Raw genomic sequence first — 27,991 nt, 5'->3', positions numbered from 1 at the left:
TTCGATTTTTAATCGTGGGTCATTGCCTTTTGAAGGGTATAAGCAAAGTATTTGCAGAGAGATAAAGAATATACTCCCTTAGTCTTATATTAGTCGTTTTGGTTTTATCAACACAAAATTTTATGAAAAATAGTTTACTTTTTCCCCCATTTTATTGCTTGTTAGTTGGTAATAATGTGTTATTCGATTTTTAATTGTGGGTCATTGCCTTTTGAAGGGTATAAGCAAAGTAATTGAGGAATTTTTTCTTTCCATTAAAATAGTTGATCAATCCTTTTAGAGAGTTTTTGCAAGTAATTAATTTGAAATAACGTTATAAAATGGTGCAACAACCCTAGATCGATATATGAAAAATGGAGTAAACCACAATTATGCATAAGATGATCTGTGAAATAACATTTGGAATATATGAAAAATGGAGTAAACCACAATTATACATAAGATGATCTGTGAAATAACATTTTGGAACAAAATAAACTCTTTACTATATATTCAGTCTCAGGAAATCATTAACTGCATCAAAAATACAATATCGTTCATAAAATACACTACATTATACTCCGTAATAAGTAAAAATAAACAACTTTTGAGTTGAGCATTACTCTAAACAAGACTCCAATTCTTTGTTTTTCACATTTTAAATTGTTCCATTAATTACTTGAAAATTCAATCCCAGAGAATGAATCAATTGATCTGCTTATACATTTATCAGATTGTTGCCCACTGGTTCGAGAGCTGGATCCAGATTTAGTAGATCTATCAGTCAGCTCTCTGGTTCCTGAGTTTGGCCCCTTTCGAACACTACTCGTGAATGCTGCTGGTTGTTGCGGCATTGGAAGATCAGAGTTACTGTTAAGACAAGACACTATAGATAACATACATGGTCTTTCCTCTACATCTCCTTGAACACACAATAAGCCAAGGTGCAAACATCGAACGACTTCACTGCTTGAATATGAATCTCCTAGAGAAGCATCTACAGCTTCCAACGGCGTTAATTCTCTCCAGTGCCTCCAAACCTGTTATACATATGCACAAGTTGCAAATATTTCAGACCTTTTGAAAACATTTGTTGTTTAAGTACAACTGGTAATCCGTTGTATATGCTCACATATGTTAGGAGATTTTCAGCAAGTGTTGTTTGGCGATTGCTAATTTTCTTGCCAGTTATGATCTCCAAAACCAATACACCAAAACTGTATACATCCGACTTGGTGGAGATCTCGCCGTATTCAATGTATTCTGGAGCCATGTAACCGCTGCGAAACATTACAACATCAAAGGATCAAATCTTATACTAATCCAAGGAAATGAAAACTTATGATGTTGCTGCTACCTTCGAAGGTTATGCTAATTAAGTCTAGAAAACTAAAACTTACAATGTTCCAGCTACTCTGTTCGTCTGATCCTGTTCCTGATTCACTGCAAAGTTTCTTGCTAAACCAAAGTCAGAGATTTTTGGATTCATATTAGAATCTAATAATATGTTACTGGCTTTTAGATCACGATGAACAATTTTAAGGCGAGAATCTTCATGGAGATAGAGTATTCCACGAGCAATGCCATGTATAATTCTATAGCGTGCAGACCAATCTAGTAGCCCTTGTCTTTCAGGATCTGTACGTGCATACGATAAGTTCATTTATTTCTCACATAATAAAAGTATGTTATAATTGATAAAATTGATACAGAGCTCTTTCAACTAGTAGTACCAAATAAAATCACGTCAAGGCTTGTGTTGCGGACAAATTCATAGACAAGCAGCTTTTCATTAGCTGTTAAACAGAATCCGAGTAGCTGAACAAGATTTTTGTGTTGTAGCTTTGCAACAAACACGACCTCATTCTTAAATTGCTCTTCGCCTTGATGAGAACCTGTAGATAGCCTCTTGACTGCTACTTCTCGTCCATTTGGTAGGGTTCCCTGCTTCAAAAAATGAATGATTACATGCTTGTTTATTTTTCATGGAATTTGTATGATAATACTGTACCTTGTAAACAATGCCAAATCCTCCTTCACCAAGCTTGTTAACGTCAGAAAAATTATTGGTTGCAAATTTGAGTGTTGCAAAATCATGTTGCAGAGACTCTGCGGTCATGAAATTATCTTCACCAACTATTGCATCACAAGGGCAGCAAGGATCATATTACAATAATAACAATATGATATAATCTGAAGCATAATAAAAAGATGTCTTTAATCTTAAAAACGACATTTCTCTTTACCATTATAGAAATTTGGAGCACGACTTCTCTGGCTGTTATTATTTCTGATGCTTTCGGCATCATTATTCTCCTTTCTTTTCTTACACTGAAGATAGGTGAGTACAGTGACTAAAACGACCAAGATCAGCACTAGAATGCCAAGTGTAAAATTTACAATAATCGATCGACCTGTCTGACTTTTTTCTGCAGGAGAAAAGGCTTTGCATAAGTTAAAGCTAACAGCACAGTATATATCTGTATCAATCCCAGTTGCAACTACATACTGTTTTGAGAGATTTTACTCACATAGTAACTTGCAATAATATCGAATGACGTTAAGGAATATATATATAACACTAATCACTATATGGGCATATGACAAACCTGACTAGCTGATTTGACAAGTAATCAAGTATATACAACATATGGTATGATTTCGGTTTTTTTGTAAATACGGTTAACGGTTTGGTTTGGTTTTTCAAAAATTATAAACCAAAGCAAACCGTATTTGAATATTTATATAATTTTTAAATAAATTAAAATAATTATTTTAAATTTAAAAAAAAACAATCAAAAGAAAAATCAAAATACAACCGAAATATGTTGATGTTGGATCAGTGCTTGGACATGTGGTAATACTACTGGCTGCTGTAAGACCACTCTCAATGGTGAGCAAAAAAATGTCCACCCACTATCTCTCTACCCACTTTCTCTCTCAACAAATCTGTTTTTCCCATGGGTAAATTTTTTTCACAATTTCTCTCCTAATGGTGAGCAAAAAAAAATGCTTGCCCACTACTCTCTCTCTCTTACTTTTTCAATACCCCACCATTACTTTCTCTCTCCTACACAACACTTCTTTATTTATTAATTTCATTTATATTTTAACAATATTACTCCAAATAAATAAAAACTAGTCTAAATTTGTGTAACTTTTTTTTTTATTTGTGTCGTTTTTATCGTTAAAATAAAGAATATGAAGGATTTATGGTATTTCTGAAATTATACCAAAATATACCAAAATGCATGTCTATTTATAGAGAATTAAATTTTATGACCGTTGGTAATTTTAATTTTTTTTTTAATAAATATTTATTTCAGAATTTGCATTACAAAAAATATAACTATTGCAAGTTGTGGGGCCCACCAGAGCACTATTCATCTTCTAAAATGCTCAAGTCTTGGGCATTTTCAGAAATGCTCATGAGCATTTTTTAGCTTTTTCTCATTTGCTCACCATTGTAATGCATGAGCAAATTTTATGCCCACCCAAAATGCGCATGAGCAAATTTTTAGCTCACCATTGATAGTGCTCTAAGCCCTTAATGTTATCAATATTGTCATGTTGCTGCCAATTTGTTGTATAAATAATAATAATGACTATAATGTATTATGAATTTATGATGATAAATTGATTATTGTATTATGTGTTAGCACTTAGATTGTTATTTTTATTGTAAATTTGTAATACAATTTTAATACGTTTGGGCTAATTATTTAAACTTTATTATAAGTTAATGATGTATTATTTGGCAATTTTTAGGGAAAAATGACGTCTCATCATAAACCGCAAACCAAACCGCACCAAACCGCATTATTACGGTTTGGTTTGGTTCGATTTCAATACTAATATGGTTTGGTTTGGTTTGAAAATTTGACCAAGTTGAATTTTGCGATTTGGTTTGGTTTGGACTTAAACCGCACCAAACCAGACCGTGTTCACCCCTAAGTCTAATATTATGAGATATAATTGAGTATAGAGATATGATTGTGATATTATTTTAGAGAATATCTTGTGAAAATAAAGATATATGTTAAATAATGTGATATACTTTATGTATAGTTAAGATAACTAGGGAAATATAGTGCTTGCTCTCCGAGTATTCGTATTGTCTATATATACATTATTATTATAGTGTGGTTGATTATTATGAATGAAAAATACATAAAATTAATATTGAGATTAATTTTACAGGAACATATTGATAGTTGTAGACTATCGAATGGAATGGTTTTGTACTTAAAGCAAACTCATGACACATCCTTCTTGACTTGCATAGTTGGATCACATGTCAATTAAATGGAGGTCGCCCATGTAATAACGCCACAATCATGATACTTCATGTATGCCAGCAAAATTTGGTTCCACAGGCTTGAGAAGTTGAGAGCTACCATACGACTAATCAACTACGGAGCACACCTTAGTTTATGACGTTGTTCTCCAACATATATAATTACTAACCTCAATAAATGACGACAAGATTTTATCACATTACTTGACCCAGCCAGCTAAGCAGTAGTTGTTCCTTTCTTTTTGGTTTTTGTTGTATTTATTACCGGCCCTACAAACTACCAAGTACCACAGTACGTGATATTATTATGTCACTCCTTGTTTCACAATGTTTTTTTAATTTTGGTGTTAGTTATGCGGTGATTGTGAAAAGAAAGGCTAAGGGGCTACTCATCTCATTTCCATATGGTTTTGAGGTGGAACCTCTTTAGATATTTGTGACGAGTGTGACCTAGATTCTTTTATCAAAATTATCGTTAGAGTATCGAGACAACTTAGAAACACTATTAACTTTCCATTAAAAAAAAATATAGTGAAAAATAATGATTAAATGTCACATATATCAAGTATTAAGTCTAGAGGTGTCAAAAGGATCCAAAACCGACCTGAAAAATATCTGATTCAGATTTGGATTCGTGTGGACATAATAATTTAGCATGACTCAACTTTAAAAATTGATCTTAGTTGCATTAGAAGTAAGTATATATTAGGGAACATGTGTAAGAAAATAATTACGTACCCTTCACAGGAGGTGGCGGTGTTGTCCTTGGCGGTGGTGACAATGCCGCAACAGGTGGTGGTGACACTGGTGAGGCTATATCCTTATAAAATCGATAGACCTCGTACCGTGTATTGCAGCTAGGATTCATCATCTGACAACCCTTGCTCCCATTACAATAAGTGGCCATCTTAGTAAGCATAATGGTAAGACACTTCTGACAGTTCATTGCAGTAAGGTCAGGCGTGCATTGAGCTCTAGTATATAATTTTATCAAACTATTAAAAACAACATCACCTTTAGTTAAGTAGTATTTCCTGTCTCCTACCCCTAACAACCTAGGATTATCCTCGGATTTGCCCAGTTTAGAAGCTAAATCGTACAAGGTATTACCCGTCAAATTCATGAACTTGTTAACATCAGTCCCGAAGTATTCGGTGTTTGCCAAACCAAGTTGAATATTCTCATCCACATCCCCAAGAAAAGACGTGTTGGAGTACCGAACCATGCATGTATCATACCAAATTACCGCTCTTTTGGCATTCGGACACTGGCTCTGAATTTTATCAGCTGCATCAGACACGCTGATGCGTTTCTTGATTCGTTTGGTCTTAGGTTTAAACAAGCTTCACTCGTTTGTTTTCGCCTAAGGGTTCTAAATCTGATTTCAAGGCTTCACTCACCTTAATCTCGTGATTTAGGGGTTTTTTTTGAGGATAGTTTGAATTAGCTTCACTCACTAATTAATCTAACCTCTCTTAAATCAGGTTTCACTCGCCTAATCTAAGGGTTTTTATGTTTAACTTCACTCGTCAAACACAAAGAAAACTTGGAAAGAAACGTTCCAAATTAACAAGCAATAAAGCTTTAATCAACAAAACAAACTTGTATAATTTGAAGTTTACAACCTTTATTTATAGACTCAAAACTAATCCTAAACCTAATCAAATTAGAAGACTAATCCTAATTAAATTAGAATCCCATTTGACCTAGAAAACCTAAGAAAACCGAAACTTGATCCCCAAGTTCCTAATTCGGATATGACTAAACTAACTAAGTTTAATTCAACTTAGATTAGGTTATTCAATCCTCCTAAAACACCTAGACACGCCTAAAAACCAAAGTCAAGTCCTAATCCACTTAGGAATTTACTTTGCTAAAAACAAGTCCTAATCCAATTAGGAATCTCTTTTGCTAAAGACAAGTCCTAATTCAAATAGGAACTCACTAGACCAAAACAATTCCTAATCAAAATAAAAATCCTAACGCTTAAAACAAGAAAAACCCTTTCAAGTGAAAGGTAAAAACTTGTAAGCCAAAATCTAATCTAAGAAACATTAAAGAAACGGACCAAGAAAGGAAACGTTGAATGCATCCGCATCATACTCCTCCTCTTGAAAACGAACTTGTCCTCAAGTTACATCATAACAAGGAACGAGATCATTTGCGCTAAGAGAAGCACAAACGCCTTCACCAAGTAGCACTTGAAATGTATCATAATTCTCCCTATGCACGATTTTAAAAGGCCCTTCATCAAAGGATTCATGCTTGTCTTTGCGGTTGTTGTATAACTTCTGTGCACTCAAAGAAAGCCACACATAGTCACCTATCTCAAATGGAGACTTACGAACAAGTTGAAGCACTCTATCTTGCTGCTTGTCTTTCTTCTTCCTCTTACTTGAACCACCTTCATCACATGTAGAAAGAGAAATAACCTTGCTGCCATCATGTTGCATAGGTTCGAATTTAGGAGGCAAAGGTTTTAATCCAATCCTTTTCCCTTTATGTAGAACTGAAACCACATTCTTCTTTGCAAGGTAGATCACATCACGATCAAATTGCCAAGGACGGCCTAGCAACAAAGCACATGCATCCATAGGAACAACATCACACCACACTTTGTCTTCAAACTCACCAATTGTAAAAGAAACCAATGCTTGTTTCGAAACATGTACTCCTCCAACATTTGTGAGCCAATTAAGTTTGTAAGGATTAGGATGGTTCCTAGTCTCAAGCTGCAATGTATCCGTCATCTTCTTAGAGCATGCATTAGTACAAGAACCATTATCCACAATAACTGAACAACTACGCCCATTCACTAAGCATCTAGTGTGAAACAAGTTCTCCCTTTGTGCCATATCAGTCAAAGGAGTAGATTGAGCATGGAGAAGCTTTCTCAAAACAAGTGTGTTGTGATCCGGGGCTGCCTCACACAATGGTTGCTCTTCACACTCTTCCTCAAAGTCATATTCATTCTCCTCTCCTTCACGTTGCTCTTTTAGAAGTAAAGCAAGTTTAGCATCCTCCTCTTCTAAGGCTTGGTATCTTGTTAATGTCATGACCCTTCTATTAGGACACTCGGACTTGTAGTGACCTCTACCTTGACACTTGAAACACTTGATTTCATCTTTATCAACTCTTTGATTTTTAGCTTGAGCATCAAACTTAAAGGAATCCGAAACACCTTTATTCTTTTCCCAATTTTCAGATTTTTCAAAACCCTTTGAAGTCTCACCCTTTAGAGCATAATTAGGTCGAAAAGATTTCAACTTTGAAGTTTTAATTTGTCTTTCAACCTTTACAGCAAGCTCACAAGCCTCATCAAAAGTAAAGAACGATTGCAACTCAACTTTATGTCCAATTTCCATATTAAGGCCAACAAGAAATTTAGAGATCTTTTGTTCCTCCTCATCTTTACAATCACAAGCTAATGACAATCTCTCAAATTCTTTAATATAATCTTCGACACTCAAATTATTTTGTTGCAAAGTATTGAATTTATGAAACAAATCTTGCTTATAGGATCGTGGAACAAAGCGTTTTCTCAATTTTTGTTTCAGCAAATTCCATGAATTAATTCTTTCTTTCTTTTCCCTTTCTCTCTTGATTTGACAATTATCATACCATAAAGATGCAAGCTTTGACAATTTAAGAATAGCATAAGTAAAGCACTTATAATCATCAATACCTTTGTGAGAGAAAATTCGATCTACTCGTCGCTCCCAATCTAGATAAACTTCTGGATCTAAAGTACCATCGAATTCTGGAAGATCACTCAGTTTGATCTCCTCATCCTTCTTGTATCCACCACTACCAATAGAACCTCCCGAAGCCTTAGCCTTCAATTCGGACATCTCCCCTTCAAGACTCTTCATATGATTCATGAAAGTAATGTTTTGTTCCATCAAAGCAGCCATTTGTTCAAGCAAGTGAGTTTCCGTTGATTTACTCACCATATTTGCGCACAATCGGTAATCTTCCCTCGAATGTTTGTTGCTGTAGATTTTGCGTCACTTATCCAATGACCACGAAATTTTACAGGCTATAATTTTAGTCCAATAGGAATCCAACCAAAAAAGAATCACCGAAAAATACCAAGTATATAGTTCGCAGTAACCTAAAACTTCCAACTGGTCCAGATCTGCGCCGAGAAGAACAAGAACCAAGAAACTAGCACGAATTGATTCTTGATTGCTCAAGAACAAGGATATAACGACTCAATAATCACACCAACAGCTCTGATACCATTTGATGCGTTTCTTGATTCGTTTGGTCTTAGGTTTAAACAAGCTTCACTCGTTTGTTTTCGCCTAAGGGTTCTAAATCTGATTTCAAGGCTTCACTCACCTTAATCTCGTGATTTAGGGGTTTTTTTTGAGGATAGTTTGAATTAGCTTCACTCACTAATTAATCTAACCTCTCTTAAATCAGGTTTCACTCGCCTAATCTAAGGGTTTTTATGTTTAACTTCACTCGTCAAACACAAAGAAAACTTGGAAAGAAACGTTCCAAATTAACAAGCAATAAAGCTTTAATCAACAAAACAAACTTGTATAATTTGAAGTTTACAACCTTTATTTATAGACTCAAAACTAATCCTAAACCTAATCAAATTAGAAGACTAATCCTAATTAAATTAGAATCCCATTTGACCTAGAAAACCTAAGAAAACCGAAACTTGATCCCCAAGTTCCTAATTCGGATATGACTAAACTAACTAAGTTTAATTCAACTTAGATTAGGTTATTCAATCCTCCTAAAACACCTAGACACGCCTAAAAACCAAAGTCAAGTCCTAATCCACTTAGGAATTTACTTTGCTAAAAACAAGTCCTAATCCAATTAGGAATCTCTTTTGCTAAAGACAAGTCCTAATTCAAATAGGAACTCACTAGACCAAAACAATTCCTAATCAAAATAAAAATCCTAACGCTTAAAACAAGAAAAACCCTTTCAAGTGAAAGGTAAAAACTTGTAAGCCAAAATCTAATCTAAGAAACATTAAAGAAACGGACCAAGAAAGGAAACGTTGAATGCATCCGCATCACACGCAGCCTTTACAATCATCAGAAGTTGCATCACCTTGACATAGGAATAGGACATAGACTTTCTCCGAATCAAATGCAGCCAAGTCTGCCGAATTTGTGGCATTGTATCCATTATTGATGCTTTGGCCTGCAATTTCTGGCAGCGAAGATAACAACTTGTTGAGGTTGCTCGAAAATGAGGCTTCGAATGTGAATTTGTCGTGATAGCATTCAGAAGTAACAAGGGTATTCTTTGGTTCACTAATGATAAACCTTGAACTAAAGATAATAAAAACAAGAGATGAATAGAGATGTAGCTTTGAATGATTAATGACGAATAACATTTTGATAAATTAGTATTGCACAGAAAATGAGAATTTTGACCGAGATTTTTATCTTATGCCGCGAGAATATGGCAAACAAGCTGAGCAATATTGACTACTTTGGGCCGGTGGGCCTTATAATTGACCCGTATTATTAGGTCTAATTGACTAAGAGTCAATTTTGGGTCAACTTTACAAGTCTTTGCTCTAACTCTAGTATCGAGGAAACTACCATATGTTCCAATTATTAAAATAAAAACAACGATTTTCGTGTCAAAACTTGTTGTATTAAGGTTTCGAAGATCATTTTGGCATTTTGGATTTGATTTGAAGTTCGAATTGAAATAAGTTGTTGGAAATATCTCGTTTTACGTATTAAAAATTACCTCAGTTTGCATTACATACACCAAATGAAGCATTTCCAATTCTTAAAAAAATGAGTGGTTAAATTAAAATAGGGTGTTTAGTGGGTTGTAAATTGCAATTAATCCCCTGTTAATTCTTATATAATTGTTCCATACATGATTTTTTTTAAGGAAAAATTGAAAAGAATAATCTCACCTTTGGCACATTTTCTCAAAATAATCCCACATTTGCGTATTCCAAAAATAATCTCACCTTAACACCCCATATTCTGAAAACTAGTTTTTTTACCTTCAACCTGTTTCACAGATTTTTTTTTTTTTTTTTTTTTAATCTTCTTTTTCCACCTCACTACCTTCATTCAACCACCATGACCATCACCACTAAATTTACCACCTTCCCAACATCACCACCAAACTGACCACCTGAGATGCAACCTCAGCCCCGCCCCGCCACCTGAGCCACGCCCACCTAAATCCCACAACTCTCCTGAATAGCCACCATCCCTATCCCCTACCTGATCTCAACGGTCAGCATAGCAGTGCGGAGATGAAACGATGAGAATCCATCCGCCATTGATTCCGTTTTGTCAAGCTCCAAGGTTTCGAAACGACAACCGTGTTTCATAACCAATTCTCAATTATTAACGGCATTTTTCCGTCTTTGTTGTTATTCCATAGATCGATGCTCTGTTTTCCGAGCATTTCAACGGCATAATTTGACAATTTTCGGTGATTCACCTTCAATTTCAATTGTCGGGGAAGGGGCTGCCATGACCAATCCCCATCCCAAGTCCCCTCTTAACCTCCAGATCGAAACCCACCTGAATCGAAACCTCGTTCATGTGTTGTGTATAGTCCCGACGGTGAGGGGATTCAGACATTTTTCCGGCCAAGAACTCGATCAACGCGCCCCGGCGGATCGAATCGGAGTTCCTCGGCGTTCGGGCGGCCTACCAACGAGAAGTCAACCTGACACACAAAGGGTAAATTCTAAGTCCGGCAGGAGAGAGAATCGGCGGTTGGGTTTGGCGGCATCGGTCCGGCAGGGGAGCGAATCGGGGAAGGGGAAGTGGGAAGGGGAGGGAATCAAGGAGGGCGGCTGGTCCGGCTGTTCCGGGGGCGGTTGGGTCCGGCAAGGGAGGGAGCTCCGACATGGTAAGGAAGAAGAAGCTAAGGATTATTAATGTTTTTGTTTATTTCTTAATTATTTAAAAAAATAACAAAAATCAATCAGAAGACGACACGTGGCAAAAGACCTTCTAAACAAGTTATTAATTTCACCAACAAGTAAAAGGCTTGTTTTGAGAATATGGGGTATAAAGATGGGATTATTTCTGAAATATGCAAAAATTGGATTATTTTGAGAAGATGTGTCAAAGATGAGATTATTCTTTTTAACTTTTTCTTATTTTAAAAAACAAAAATCTACCCAAATAATGTTTTTCACTTTATAAACAAACATTAGTTTTACTCATTTAAATAGAAATTAGCAAAGTTGTGTCACTAACTCATACTCCGTAGACCGTAATACAAGTTTTGTTCATTTAAATCAAATGAGCAAATTTTACCATCGGTTGTACCTTACTAGCCTGCTAGGTATGATTAATGGTTAATGAGTTAGAATGTGTAAAACCCATACTCCCTTTTTTTGTTTTTTAATATTTGTATTATTGTGACCGACATATTAATCGAGATATAACTTTGATCATAAATATTTAACTTTAAACGCATGATATTAAGAATGAAGTACTAAACACATACACATAATTTTATTCGATCTGATTCCAAACTCTATGAAATCGTCGTTTATTGAGGTAAGTAACTATGTTGTTTGTGAAATCTCCAAGGAAAATAATTTTGGCCTTGAAAATGGAAATTCCTAGGCAATAGCTAAAATATGTTGTGTTTGGTTAAAAATTTGCTAGGAAATGAAATTTTCAAGAAAAATGTAAATTTCCGCATAACATGGGAAATAACTTACCAAGCCCTTCCAGATAAGTTAATTTCATGTGGAAATTTATTTTTCACGTTGAACCAAACGAGCACTAAAGAGTGCTCCGTAGTTGATTACTCGTAGCTCTCAAGCCAGCAGGATCCAAAAAATGCTGCCGCTCTTTTTATGCCAATTGGCGACTGTGGAGATATTTGGGTTTGTGCATACATATCAGTATCGAATTATTGTAATCCAGCAATAAAATATCTCTACTCTTCGTCATTTAAGACAACAACGTTGAATGTTCTATTGCTGTTGGATTGTAGTTTCTACTGTCCAACATTAATTAATTATTGCATGTGACTGCTAGTTTACAATTTTATATGTTTAAATTTTTGGAAAGATAAACAATACTACCTCCGTTTTTTTTAATTGACACGCTTTGACTTTAGCACTATTCACACATTCTCCTTTGACCGTATTTTGTGTTTTATACGTAATGAAAAATATATATAGTCATGTGTGATCTTGTTATATTCGTCACGATATATATTTTTAAAATATCAAATTTTCGTAATTTTTGTTTATCGGTAATTAAAGATATAAATGATTGAAGTTGTGCATTCGTAAACGCGACTAAAAAAACGTGTCGACTAAAAAGAAATGTAGAAAGTATTACAACACTAATACTTGCTTACATTTTTTTTGACAAAATACTTGACTACATTATTATCATTACAGTTTTCTTAGAAGACAATAAAACTACTATTTAATTTTTAAGTGTTACACTGTACTTATAAAATGCGATTTTTTTTTATAAGTAAAAAACTTTTATTTTTGACAAACAATAACTACATCTGAAAAGAGCAACAACTTGAGGCTAATAAAAGATTGAAAATTGACCCCAAGTCAACCAACATGGAGAAAGATGAGATAGATTACATCTGTAGCAGACACTATGGCTCAAATAACTAGACTTATAAAGCCCATAAACTTTTAGGGTTGTTGTGGATCAACCGTTCAAGTAAATTTGGTGGGACATATGAGTTCAACTTGAAAGGAATGGTGTCTTTCGAATAAGTAAATTATTTCGTAGAGGATTCAATATTAATCAGTAAAGTTAATTATTCAGTGAGGTTAAGTGATCGGAATGCCTAGCTAGAGGCCGCTTCCGATCAGTAAAATTAATATAATTAATCTTACAACTTACTCTTGACTGAACCCTACGGATCACACTCAATCGTATAATCGAACAAAGACGACGAATTTGAAGGATTAAATACGTCAATAAGGACTTTACGAATTAAGACGTCGGATTTTGAGCTTAGAGCGTCGCAGCCGAGCGTCAAGCGTCGAGACGATTTTAGGAATTGATAAGACATAAAATAATCAAACAACACGACATGTCAAGCCTAACACGACTGTTACTGTTACTGTTACTGTTACTGTTACTATTACTGTTACCGTTACTATTACTGTTACTATTATTAGTATTATTACTACTATTACTATTACTATTATAAGATACAAATGTCCAAAATATTTCATTGTCAGATTTTTAGGAAGTTTGTTTTTGGAATAGTCAGATTATTGTTATTATCATATATGCATTTCCTCGTTTGTTGTTTGTGTATGGATGAGGTTGGGCCACTTAGGAGAGTTACGTATGTAAAAGGGCATTAAAAAAATTAAAGAGAATGTAGGGTGGGTAAATACTAAATGGCATCGTTTCTAAAAGTATCAATTCGAATGTTGACATTGGATTTGGTAAGATCGGGTCGGGTTGGGTTGGGTCACTTTTTAAAGTTAAATTATACTAAATTATAGTGTCTATGTGAGTTGAAAATCTGAATCGGATATTTTTTGGGTCGGATCGGGTGTAGTTTTGACACCTCTAATCATTACTTGATTATAATTATTTAATAGTTTCATTTGACTTTTTGTAATCACTCTGTGTTTTAATAACTGTTACACTTTGAATGACACATATTTTTAGGCAATTTAATTGATTTAAATAAAATAAGAGATAAGTGGGAGTTGAAGTATTAGAAAATTGTAAAAGAATGATAGTGGGCGGCTTAATAGTTTATGAAAAAGTAATTTATGAAAGTTAGAGGAAAGCTAAGCTAAGAAATAATAATAAAAAAAAAAGTAGTAATAGGTTTGGGTGGGGACCCTGAAAGGAAAAAAAATATAATATTAAAATGTATTTTTTGCCAAAAAAGAAACATTTAACTCTTATTAAAACACAAAGGGAGTATCAATAATCAATCAATCAATAATAATATATACGTACTACAATACACACCAATAATGACATGTGTCATCTCCTGGTGTGTTTTTAATTATTTTTCTTTTAAAAAAAATCAAATTATTAAGGAGACAAATCATTTACAAAAATAATATTATTTTGTATACAAATTATATTAATACGTAATAATTATTATATTTAAAATAAAAAGAATTCACAAACCTTTCTATGAAATTTTTTGACAACTATAAACCAAAAATCAAAATCTTAAAATAATTTGTGACCTAGAAAAGATATTGCTCATATTTTTGGCCTACTTTTGTTTTAGTAGTGTATTAGAAGCTACAATTTAAAAATGCAAATATCAAGTCAACATATCATATATATTTTCATTATTTCATGACTAATTTATTATTATAAAACTTATCAATCAATAATCAACAACTACATATAATTATAAATCACCATGCATGGCACGGAATCTAGCCTAGTTCAAACTATTAAAATTTTTATCAAAAAATCACATTAGTATATACATAAAAAAAAATAGTCATGTAACATATTGTTAGATTCGTCTCGATGTATAATTTTTTAATAACAAATTTTTATAATTTTTGTTAATATATAACAAAAGATATTGATGGTCAAATGAGTATTTAAAAGCAGGGTAAAGTTAAAATGGGACTATCAAATTGAAATGAAGAGAGTAGTTTTGTAGTCCTCCATCCCTCTTTTCTTATCGCCCCACTTTCATTTTTAGTCCGTCCCTTCAATTTTGCTTCATTTTATTTTTAGACAAAGGGACTATACCTTTACAGTCATCCCATTCACCCCGCCAATTTTCTATTCATCATTTTATCTAACCAAAAATTAAAATAATAAAGTAACATTATTTTTGTGGAGCAAAAATATATACAAATCTCAACTCGAGGAATCTCACTTTCGCAAGTTGGATTTTGCCTAACAACATTTGCTTTGTGTTTCGTCTTATTCATCTTTGACCCATGTTTTCTGAGCTATTCGGACTTGGACTATTGGGCTTGCGCCCTAACAGATGGTTTATATGTAGACAACTTCAAACAAATTTTCAATGCTCATGAACTTATCATTCTCAACTCACAAGAATGGCAATATTAGTTTAACTTATTTAGCTAGGGAAATATAGTGACTTAACAAATTAATTATGAAGTATAAATTAATTTTATTTGTAAATTTGTAATACTATTGAATAATGTTCCCTATGTCTTTTCTACTGTAGATGTCGTAATAAGCAGTGAAAGATGCAAGAATTTTCTTTTATGAGTTCGGACATTTTGGAGTTATTGGACTTCAAATAACTTAGTTAAAAAAATTTGGACTTATAAACATTTTTTATCTTTAATGATCAGACTAATTTTAAATTAAATAATCTTTTTTTTAAAAAAAAAAATCTGTTTGCTCAATTTTTTGTATGACATTACCTTATAATATATATGTTGTTACTTAACTGACCGAAGTATAATTTAAAAAATTGTAACGAGTTCGAGGAGACATTAAGATAATAATTGGACTTACCACTAGAGACGTTAGAATTCGGTGTTGGTAACGATGGTGGTTGTGGTTGTGGTTGTGGCAGTGACGACATGTTAAAAAATGGGTAAACCTCATATCGAACAACACAACTAGGTTGCAATACTCTTCCACCTTGAGTCTCTCTAAACCAGCCAGCAGCGGCCACTAAGCACGTATTACAATCGCTAGGGCTTAAGTCCGGCATACACTGCGCCAACCCATATATTGTCTCAAAACTCTTATAGTTCACAGAACCCGTAGCAAATTTCTTTTGTGAACCTCCGGTTGCAGCTCTTACCCCAATGTCGTTGTTCATCATGTTACTCAACAGGTCCATAAACCTTGTCGTGTTGCCGGTTATATTATGCGACCTCCAATAAAGCCACGACGGCGTAGTATCCAAGCTACCAAAAAATGAGTAGTTGGAATACCTAACCATACACTCGTCGTACCATATTATTGCATCTTTTCGGTTAGGACAATATGTCTTAGAGAGGTCAGTGGTAGTGGCCGTGGTAACACAGTCTTGGCATGAGCTTATATTCTGGTCCCCGCGACAAAGGAATTGGCCATATACAGCTTCGTCATTAAAAATTTTCCCTCCAAAACTATACATGATGTCATTGTCTTGTGATTTTTATTTTATTTTATTAAAATTCTAGTCAATTACATTATTATTAGTATCAAATTCCAAAAAATGGTCTATTCTCTTTAACAACAATAAATTAATTTGTCTTCCTTGGATACTCTTTCATCATTCAATTTTTCTATGAGCTTTATTTTTTTAATGTTTGATGTTTTATTTGTTTTGGGAATATTTTTATTTTTAATTTTAGAATTATAAAATAAATAAATTTAGAAAATTTCATATGATCAAATCGTGCATCGCACGAGACTAGTCTAGTATAATAATATTCTAGATCAGGTATTAATAAATAGTTATCATTTTTTTTTCCAACTATATCAATGTATTAGATCTTTTAATTTTTTTTTTAATACTAGAAAAATTTAATACCCCCTCTTGTAAAAGTTCGTCTCAACTAACATTTGACTTATTTCAGATGAAGTTATGCATCAGTGCACAAATAAATGTAGAATGATATTAAAACAAAATGACCTTTTCAAATAAAAAAATCTCAAGCATTTAATTTTCTTGAAATAATGAAATATGAAAGAACACTTATATTAACAACAAAAATTAACGCCAAAGATAGATAGCTATTTCATATCAACAACAAAAATAATACATTGTTGCGTCAAAATCGATGAAGGATACGTGTAGAACTGTAGAAGTATGTGTTGAAAGATATACGACAAGAATTCATAACAATGACCATATTTTCTCTGCCTTTTCCCTACATACCCTTTTGAAATGGTATATGAATCCATATGTGACAACTTGTATTTTCATTAAAACATTGCATATGAAATTGCATAAGATTCCATATATGACAAATAAATTAAAAGGGAGTATAATTTTATTTTTTTTGTTGCTCAGAAGTGATGTCCAAGATACTCTATCTACCTAGGATTCATCTTACTGATTGTTACTTGATTTTGTGTGTATGGCATTGAGTCGCATGAGGTGGATGATGTTACTGTTGAATTTTTATTAGACCTTGTCATGATATGAGATGATTCTACACTACTATTGTAATAAAATCGAGGGCGTTGAGGTGTTGAAAGTGTACTTGTAGTAGAGTTTGTATTGCTGAGCATGAAGACGACTGTTGACATGGTTGGCCTCTCATGTGCATTCTCTTGTACACATAATAAGCCTAAATGAATGCTTCTCATCACTTCATCAGCCGAGTATGTGTCTTTCAATGTTGGATCCATAAAGTTCAAAGGTGTTTCTTCTTTCAAGCTTCTCCAAGCCTAGAAGATAATAATTGAGGCATATAGTAGTAAATATATATTTCTCATGCTTAAAACCAAATCCAATTTCAAAATGAAAAAAAAAAAAATCTTTTACTCACATGAGTCAAGAGGTCTCCTACTCCCGAGGGGTTGAATTTACTATTGATCTTCTTGCCACTTACAATCTCTAATACTAACACGCCAAAACTATACACATCTGACTTTACGGAAAATTGTCCATGCATTGCATATTCTGGGGCCATATAACCACTAAAAGACATTGTCAGCAAATTGCAATTATTATACTTAGGAGTGGTGACAGGAGACGAAATAACTAAGACAAGAAAGTAGAACCAGAACTTACTATGTTCCTGCTACTATATTAGTGTCATCCTCTGTTTGTTCAGCTTTGAAGATCCTCGCTAACCCAAAGTCTGCGATTTTTGGGTTCATATCTTTTTCAAGCAAGATATTAGCTGCTTTTAGATCACGGTGGACGATTCTAGGTCGAGAGTCTTCATGTAGATAAAGTAGTCCTCGAGCTATACCTGTTATAATATTGTAGCGCATAGGCCAATCCAATTCTCCTTGCTTTTTTGGATCTATAATGTATATGTAAATTAAATAGAATGAATTACTCATCTAAAAATCAAAAGACCTATAACTAATCTAATGTAGTTGAGTTCGTTATTGGCACGTCAAGTTACAAGACAAGTCTATGATGCATCTCAAAATAAACATACCAAATAGAAAATAGTTGAGGCTTTTGTTAGGAACATATTCGTACACAAGAAGCTTCTCCTCTCTTGTTAAGCAAAATGCCAAAAGCTTAACCAGATTTTTAATGTTGAAGTTTAGCTATCAATACAGCCTCATTCTTAAACGATTCTATTCCTTGATTAGAGACCCTCGATAACCTCTTAACTGCTATATCTTGTCCATTTGGGAGGGTTCCCTAAGGCACAAAAACAATCAATTATGAAAAACAATTTTTTGATCATTTGAACTATTTTGTTACCAATTGTACAATCTTTTCTTAATCCTTTACTGATTAGTTTACGTGTTACCTTATAGACATTGCCAAATCCTCCTCCCCCAAGCATTAGATCATCTGAAAAGTAGTTTGTTGCAGCTTGGAGGGTGCTGAATTCGTATATCAAAGACTGTAGTCGTGAAATCCTCAAGCACTATGATAGCGCAACGTACAATAAGAAATTAGATCAGCACATGATTTTTAACCTTCAAACCAATAGAGAGAGGAGTCAATGGTGAGTTATGACTCGATGATTACCATTTTGTATGTCTATGAAGAGAGACTTCTTTGCCTTCCAGCAAACATAATACGTGCATGATGCAATTAGCAATGTCAACACAACTGTTGGAATAGCGATTGCAACAACTACTTTCGTTACATATGTTTTCTTCTTTCCTGCAAAGGCAAGATAGTTGATTGTACAAAAAATATTAATTAAAATTCAAGAAACAATCCCATTCTATGAATGACAAATAAATCTTGTTCAAAATAAGAAACTTGTGAAGGAAGTGCAATGGATATTCTCGAGGTTGTCTGAATCAATAATTGCTAATGTCTTCTATGACAATAACAAAGTCCTATTGATATTTTTAGATTTCATGTTGGTATAATTACTATACCAATATGAGGTCTAAATATACCAACAAGATTGTTGGTATTTTTAGACTTTATGTTGGTACAATTACTATATCAACATGAGGTATAAATGTACCAACAGACACTTGTTATTGTCCTTCATGACAATAGTAATTATGGGCATGGACTGCAATATCCACAAGGTCATAGACAGATAGAGGATTTGCTTGCAACTACAACTACAGATAGTTTAGTGTCTGTTGTTAATTAAGGATATTTTCTATAGGCTTATGTTAAAGAAGAAAAAAAAACACTTCGTAGTGTTGCTTGTGTTGAAAAATTTTGTTACATATATTCTCTCGCTCCAAATAGTTGCAAACACTAGATATTACATAAAGTTTGAGAAGAATTATAAGGCTGAGACCCAAAGGGGAATTTTTATAGTGGAGGTATCTAATTGTTAGTAGAAAAAAGAAATAATTAAAAAAAATTAGTTAAAAGTTTTTTGTAGTGCAAAAAAGAATAGTGTAAGCGGGTTGTTAGTTTATTGAAAAAATAAAATATTTGTGCAATTAAGTTGGCTGAGTGAAAAATGTTTAGGGTAAAATTACCCTAGCCACGTGGCCCAATCAGAGGCTGACACGTGTCAGTCCTAGAAAGGGCCAATGGGAACCAATCCCAGGCTGACATGTGGCAAGTCCTCATTGGGCAGGGACATTGTTCCCTCTGCCCTATAAATAGAGGAAAATTCCTCATTAATGGGTATTCACAAATCCCCAAACACAAAAACACAAAAAACCAAACTGCATTTATTCTCTCTGAATCAGAGAGAAATCTTTACTTTCCGCACTATTCACTTCGTACGCGTTCTAACTAGATCGTCGGAGGCGGAAATCCACCCAACCGGAGTTTCGTTGTTTTGCAGGTACAGCCGGTCAGCAAGCTCAGTATCGGAATTGTAACTCTCTCGTAGGACACATAAAAAACCCCGAAACATTTGGCGCCGTTTGTGGGGAGAGTACTTCCAAGATGACTTCTGACTATGTACCGCCTGCTGAAGGAAAACGGCCTATGGTAGAGGCTGAGGTCCACACGGACCCTAGAAGTGGTGACGATAATTACATCGACACCTATATGGCCCCAAACGGGTCATTCAGATCACGGCGCACCCGTTCCCGAGAAGTAAGGGAACGGGGTGAAGATGCAGTCCTTGATCCCCCAGCCGGCCAACCGGCTAGGGTACCCCAGGCGGCGGAGGCCTCAGCCCCCGTCACTAGAGACGAACTCATGAAATTCATGACTAGTTTCAAGGGGGAAATCACGGACATCATCAAAAAGTCTACTGGCTCCAACAGGGGTCAGTCGGTCAAGAAGCCTTCCCCTTCAAAGAAGGGGCAGGCGGCAAAGAAGGCTTCTCCCTCTGGGAAGAAGCAGGTGAAATACCGGGTGCCTACTCCGAACCCAAAGCCGAAGGGGACGGATGGGCCCCTGATCGATCTCTCAAGGCTCCGTTTCCCTAAATCAGGGCAACGGAAAGCCATCTAGCAAGTACAACCGGATGGGTCTAAAAAGACTTACTCCGACGCCTGAATTTTGATCCAAGAAAGGAGAAGTCAGCAAATGTCTGAGTCGGCTTCCACGTCGACCTTTCCAGATAGTTTTCGCAATACTTCTATGAAGCATTCGGAGACAAACTGAGGTAGTCAGTCGCTCGGCATGTCCGCGCGTACTGGCCCCCAGATCATCCAGCCGGCACCGTATGCGCCTCAACCGCCATACCTGCCCTATGGAGTCCCATACGTGCAGCCGGGTCTCTTTGGAAGCCAGGCGACACCCATACAGTCAGCCGACTGGCAGCTCCGGCTGCTCAACCTTGGTGAACAGCCGTCGGCGTTCTCCAGGGAAATAGCCGAAGCGGCCCAGCCGGCCAAGGTTAAGAACGTGTTAGTAGGTACCTTCGACGGTACCACCAACCCGGAAGACCACCTCATGGCATACACCAACCTCATGTACTTATAGGGGTTGGATGACGCCGTCTGGTGTAAGTGCTTCCCGGCTACCCTCAAGGGCATAGCCCAGAGGTGGTTTGGCAACCTTCCAGCCGGATGCATTAACAACTTCAAGACATTGGCGTATCTCTTTACGTCCAACTTCTCCATGAATATCCCTGCCAAAAATACCAGCCTCGATCTAGGGGTCATACAGCAGGGAGACAAGGAAGGACTCTGGTCCTACGTCAGGCGGTCTAATCTGACAAGAATCTAGATAGCCGGCCTGACGGATGAGGTTGCTTATACAGACTTCTTCAAGGGTCTGAAAGACGGGTCGGTTTTCAAGTTCGACCTCGTCCGGAAGAGGGTTGCCACCTTTCAAGAAGCCCTGATGGAGGCTGAAGCCTATATACAGGCGACAGAGCTGTGTTCCATCAGGCAGCCATCGGAATTTAAGAAGTCCGATAGGAGGGATAGCCGGTCCGCCCAGCCGGCTTCCAAAGAAGAGGGCAAGAAGAGAAAAGAAGTCTGGGCAGCCGACCGTTCTGGTCAGCCGTCCAAGAAGAAAGCAAGAGAGTTTACTCCGTACATTCCAAAGTACGAGTTTACTAAGGACCCATCCTCCATCCTCGTGGAGATTAGGAACCGGATGACTGTTGAAAAACCGGCTCCAATGAAAGTCCAGTCAGCAGCCGAGACAAGAGCAAGTATTGCCAATTCCACGAGGACATTGGCCATGACACCAGTGACTGCTATACTCTGAGGCGGCAACTGGACCGTCTGGCTGATGAAAGGGCGCTGAGGTCATACTTGGTAAAGCCCAAGGGCGGTGCCAAGAAAAACAAAGGGCAACCGTCCAAGAAGCCGGCTGCCAGCTCTGATACGGATGAAGAGCACATCTTCACCATAGCAGGCGGCTTCGCCGGAGGGGGTCGTACCATCCAGGGGGCAAAGGACAACATCCGGCGTCTGGTCAACTCAGTGGATGAGAGCCAGGCGTCGAGAGATACCTTCCCCGAAGTCCTCATTTATGAGAAGGACCGGGGCAAGGTCAGACGGCCTCATGACGACCCCTTAGTCATAGAGTGCAAGGTCGCCAATCAGCGAGTGGGCCGGATTCTTATAGATACCGGGAGCTCGTCTGATCTTATAAGCTACCAGTGCTTAGTGAAGCTAAAATACAAGCTTGGTAGCATGCAACCGGCTCCTTACCCTTTGGTTGACTTTGGGGGAGGAGTTGTGCATCCGGTTGGGAGGGTCGACCTACCCATCCGGTTGGGCGAGAAGGGGGAATGACGGCATATGGTAGTCAAGTTCCTGGTTGTCGAGGAACTGACCGCCTATAACCTTATCTTGGGCCGTCCAACCCTCAACGAGTCCAAAGCAGTCATCATCCCCTCTCTCATGCTGATTAAATTCGAGAAGGATGATGGGCTCGGTGGGTTCCTTGAGTGGGGATCAAAAGACGGCTAGGGAGTGCTACTTCACAGCCGTCAAGCCGACTGTAACCCCAGCCGGCATCAATGAGGAACCCACCCTCGGTGAAGAAATCATGGAAGCCGCGCCTGTTCTTTCAGCAGCCGGCAAAAAAAGGAAGGCGGACCACCCGGTGGTCGCCAAAAAAGGCAAAAAATAGCAATCACTGATTGGGGAACGATCATATGAGTTCCGTCCCCAACCGGCTGGTGAAAACATAGATTTAATCCTGGATGACAACCGTCCAGAGAGAACCGTCAAAATGGGGACGGTTGCCTTCGAGGAGTTAAGTGTGGAACTGCACCAACTTCTGAAAGAGTTCAAAGACATCTTTGCCTTTGAAGTGGACGAGATGCCGGGTATACATCCAGATCTTGCTGTTCACAGACTTGCCGTGGATCCTAAGAAGAAGCCGGTTAGGCAAAAGAAGAGGAACCACAGTGAAGAAAGATCTCAGGCGGTAGCCGCCGAGGTCAAGAAGCTCCTAGATGCCGGGTTCATTCGGCAATGCTACTACCCAGATTGGGTAGCGAACGTTGTTCTGGTCAAGAAGTCGAATGGTACCTAGCGGATGTGTGTAGATTACACAGATCTGAACAAGGCATGTCCGAAGGATAGCTATTCGCTTCCTAATATTGACTGTCTGGTTGACTCTATAGCCGGCCATGCCCTGATGAGCTTCATGGATGCCTACTCCGGCTTCCATCAGATACCCTTGTGGAAAAAAGATCAAGAAAAGATGGCTTTCGTCACTGATCAAGGGTTGTTCTGTTATACAGTGATGCTTTTTGGGTTGAAGAATGCGCCTGTTACCTTCCAACGGATGATTAATACGGTCTTCATTAATCAAATTGGGAGGAATGTGGAGGCGTACATTGATGACATGATAGTCAAATCCAAACAGCAGGCGGATCACCTTGTTGACCTCTGGGAGACTTTCTCAACACTCAGGCGGCATAAAGTAATGTTAAATCCCAAAAAAAAGCGTCTTTGGTGTTGATTCCGGAAAGTTTCTTGGTTTCTTGATTGATCAAAGGGGAATAGAGGCTAATCCGGACAAGGTACAGGCGGTGATTGACATGAAGTCTCCCCGTACTGTCAAAGAGGTCCAAAAGCTTACCGGTTGCCTGGCCGCCTTGGGTAGATTCCTCAGCCGGTCAGGTGACAAGTGCCTTTACTTCTTCCAAGCAATCAAGAAGAAGACCAGATTTGAATGGGGGGAGAATGCTGAGGCGACATTTAACATTAAAAGAGCATCTTCACTCGTTACCACGGCTGGTCAGCCCGTTAACCGGTGAAGTGCTCTACATGTTTTTGGCCGCCTTGGATCATTCCCTTAGTGCCGTCCTCCTTGCTGAGCGAGATGACACGCAGCTCCCGGTCTACTTCATAAGCTATGTTCTCCGAAATGCAGTGCTACGATACCCCATGGTTGAGAAATTCGGCCTCGCTCTATTCATGGCCGTCAGGAAGTTAAAACCATACTTCTTGGCGCATCCGGTGGTGGTTTATACCGACCAACCCCTCAAGCGGCCAATGACAACCTTGGACTCATCCGGCAGGCTTCTGAAATGGGCAATTGCCATTCAAAGCTTGGAAATCACCTTCGAGCCTAGAAAAGCAGTGAAGGGCCAGGCGTTTGCTGACTTCATTGTCAAAATGACAAGGCCAACCCAGCCGAATAATATAGATCAGGTTTGGAAGCTGTATGTAGACGGGAGCTCTACAATGAATGGTTGTGGTGCAGGCGTAATTTTCAAATCCCCGGAAGGGGATACTTATGAATATGCACTACGGTTCAAGTTTCAAGCCTCGAATAATGAGGCAGAGTATGAGGCTCTGCTAGCCGGTATCCGCATGTGTAAGGCAGTAGGGGCAAGAAAAGTTGACGCTTGCTCAGACTCTCAATTGATCGTCAGCCAATACAATGGTGACTTTGAAGCCACCCATCCGGCAATGATCAAATACCTGCAGGCGGTCAAAGAGGAGGCCGGGACGCTTGAGGAATTTAAACTAAGTCAAGTGCCCAGGTCAGAGAACAATCAGGCCGATGCGTTGTCCAAACTGGCATCATTCGCCACATGTGATGCGCCTAGGTCAGTCTTCTGGGAAGTCATGGAAAATAGAAGTATTGAGCATGATCCCATTGGAATTCTTGACCGAAGCTCTACCTGGATGGATGCCATCCGGGAATTTTTAGCACACGACACTCTGCCGGATACTCCTGCTGAGGCGGCTTTGTTGAAAAAACGGGCCGCCGGTTTTGAAATATTTCAAGGGGAACTCTTCCAGAAGGGTTACCTCCAGCCGCTCTTAAAATGTGTAACTCCTGAAAAGGGGAAAAAGATCTTGGAAGATCTGCACTCAGGCTTTTGTGCAACGCACATAGGCGGCAGATCCCTAGCCAAGAGAGCCAGGCGGCAGGGATATTTTTGGCCAACTCTTGAGTCAGATGCCATGGAATTAGTGAAGAGGTGTGACAAGTGCCAAAAATTTGGCCGGCTCATACACCGTCCGGCAACAGACCTGACGGCTATCTACAGCCCGGTTCCATTCGCGAAATGGGGCATGGACATTCTAGGACCATATACGCCTGCCTCAGGCGGGCGTAGGTACATCTTAGTGGTTGTAGACTACTTCACTAAATGGGTAGAAGCAGAGGCGGTGAAGGGCATTAAGACAAAGGACGTTATCTCCTTCATGTGAAGAAACATAATCACCCGGTTTGGGGTGCCTCTATCCATGGTCTTTGACAATGGTCCTCAATTTGAAACTTCAATGCTCAAGAGTTGGTTGGGGGATCAAGGGATCACCCATTGTTTTGCATCCGTCGGCCGTCCCCAAGCAAACGGCCAAGTTGAAGCCTTCAACAAACTCATCTCAGACGGTATAAAAAAGAAAATAGAAAGGGCTGGTGGTCTATGGGCAGACGAATTGCCGCATGTTCTATGGGCCATCAGAACAACTAAAAAGGGGGCAACCGGTGAAACTCCGTTCCTCATGACATACGGCACTGAAGTCGTCCTGCCAATTGAACTATATGAGCCAACACTTCGAGTCATGCTTTATGACGAAGAGGCTAATTGGGAGGCCATGCGTCTAGCATTGGATTCACTTCCGGAGCGCAGGGGCAATGCTGCCTTGCGTCATGAAATATACCGCTGAGAATGACGAGAGCCTACAACAAACGAGTGCACAAGCGGCCTCTAAAAGTAGGGGATTTTGTATTGAGAAAAATGGAGGCAACCGGTGGGACAAATGAACAAGGGAAACTAACCCCAAATTGGGAAGGGCCCTACCGAATTACCGAAGAAGTTAGAGGCGGCACTTACCGCCTGGAAACTCCAGACGGTAGGCAGCTAGCCAGAACCTGGAATGTAGACAACTTGAAAAAGTAATACTTCTAAGGATTTGTAATAGAGTATATTAATAAAGATGCTTTATTTTAATTATTTTTATCATGTCCCAGCCGTGCAATGCACAGCCGTCACTTATTTGTTTAATACATATTGTACTTTTCTGTTCGTAATTTTGCAAAGCACAGCCGGATACTCATCCGTTCATTACGTACATAAATCAAGTCCCATGCGTAATACGCATCCGGGCACGCATCTAAGTAATACTTGGATTTATAAATTTAAACTGTCTGTCCAGAAAGGCAGACATCCGGCGATTTGAATTTAGCTTCAATCGTTGACGAGAACATCTCCCTTCCGGGTGGCACATTGTTCTAGCGATCATAACTCAATGCCAGTTGAATGATCCTTCGAATTCAAGATACAGACGCCTATTACCCAAAGGTAATACAGACGGCGTCTAGAATCTTGAAGCCTAAAAAGTAGCCGGCTTTCAAGGAAAAGCTTTACAGTGGCAAGCGCATAATTTGCCCAACTATTTTTAAACCGTCTGTCCAAAAAAGGAAGACATCAGGCGATCATAACAACGCCAGTTAAATGATCCTTTCAATTCAAGATACAAACGTCTATTACCCAATATTAAAGACGTCTATTGAGAAGTACACTTTATTAACTCGAGCGTGAAAAGAAAGGCTAAGGGGCTACTCACCTCATCTCCATATGGTTTTGAGGTGGAACCTCTTTAGATATTTGTGACGAGTGTGACCTAGATTCTTTTATCAAAATTATCGTTAGAGTATCGAGACAACTTAGAAACACTATTAACTTTCCATTAAAAAAAATATAGTGAAAAATAATGATTAAATGTCACATATATCAAGTATTAAGTCTAGAGGTGTCAAAAGGATCCAAAACCGACCTGAAAAATATCTGATTCAGATTTGGATTCGTGTGGACATAATAATTTAGCATGACTCAACTTTAAAAATCGATCTTAGTTGCGTTAGAAGTAAGTATATATTAGGGAACATGTGTAAAAAAATAATTACGTACCCTTCACAGGAGGTGGCGGTGTTGTCCTTGGCGGTGGTGACAATGCCGCAACAGGTGGTGGTGACACTGGTGAGGCTATATCCTTATAAAATTGATAGACCTCGTACCGTGTATTGCAGCTAGGATTCATCATCTGACAACCCTTTCTCCCATTACAATAAGTGGCCATCTTAGTAAGCATAATGGTAAGACACTTCTGACAGTTCATTGCAGTAAGGTCAGGCGTGCATTGAGCTCTAGTATATAATTTTATCAAACTATTAAAAACAACATCACCTTTAGTTAAGTAGTATTTCCTGTCTCCTACCCCTAACAACCTAGGATTATCCTCGGATTTGCCCAGTTTAGAAGCTAAATCGTACAAGGTATTACCCGTCAAATTCATGAACTTGTTAACATCAGTCATGAAGTATTCGGTGTTTGCCAAACCAACTTGAATATTCTCATCGACATCCCCAAGAAAAGACGTGTTGGAGTACCGAACCATGCATGTATCATACCAAATTACCGCTCTTTTGGCATTCGGACACTGGCGCTGAATTTTATCAGCTGCATCAGACACGCAGCCTTTACAATCATCAGAAGTTGCATCACCTTGACATAGGAATAGGACATAGACTTTCTCCGAATCAATTGCAGCCAAGTCTGCCGAATTTGTGGCATTGTATCCATTATTGATGCTTTGGCCTGCAATTTCTGGCAGCGAAGATAACAACTTGTTGAGGTTGCTCGAAAATGAGGCTTCGAGGGTGAATTTGTCGTCAAAGCATTCAGAAGTAACATAAGTTGGTTCACTAATGATAAACCTTGAACTAAAGATAACAAAAACAAGAGATGAATAGAGATGTAGCTTTGAATGATTAATGACGAATAACATTTTGATAAATTAGTATTGCACAGAAAATGTGAATTTTGGCCGAGAT

At 37.7% G+C, this 27,991-nt stretch overlaps 1 protein-coding gene and 1 pseudogene across 2 annotated transcripts; both read right to left on the bottom strand.

Moving 5' to 3' along the window:
• Window positions 1-487: 487 nt before the first annotated feature.
• On the bottom strand, window positions 488-27,991 carry LOC110687299 (putative receptor-like protein kinase At4g00960). Of its 2 annotated transcripts, none has more exons than XM_021863931.1 (8): window positions 27,610-27,991; window positions 5,015-5,555; window positions 2,226-2,408; window positions 1,991-2,115; window positions 1,713-1,923; window positions 1,380-1,617; window positions 1,112-1,259; window positions 488-1,019 (listed from the first exon to the last, which is right to left on the bottom strand). In XM_021863931.1, exons 1-8 carry the CDS (start codon window positions 27,943-27,945, stop codon window positions 651-653), a joined length of 2,151 nt encoding a protein of 716 aa, XP_021719623.1. In that variant the 5' UTR covers window positions 27,946-27,991; the 3' UTR covers window positions 488-650. The 2 variants fall into 2 exon arrangements, with proteins under 2 accessions (XP_021719623.1, XP_021719624.1); XM_021863932.1 differs by lacking the exon at window positions 27,610-27,991 and having other exon boundaries at window positions 5,015-5,210; window positions 5,291-5,382.
• On the bottom strand, window positions 16,922-19,012 carry LOC110687306 (annotated as a pseudogene).

This window comes from Chenopodium quinoa, unplaced genomic scaffold (assembly GCF_001683475.1).
Source record: "Chenopodium quinoa cultivar QQ74 unplaced genomic scaffold, ASM168347v1, whole genome shotgun sequence".
Classification (NCBI taxonomy): Eukaryota; Viridiplantae; Streptophyta; class Magnoliopsida; order Caryophyllales; family Amaranthaceae; genus Chenopodium; species Chenopodium quinoa.
The sequence above is the reverse complement of the archived record's forward strand: the minus strand, read 5'-3'. Positions and strand labels throughout refer to the sequence as shown.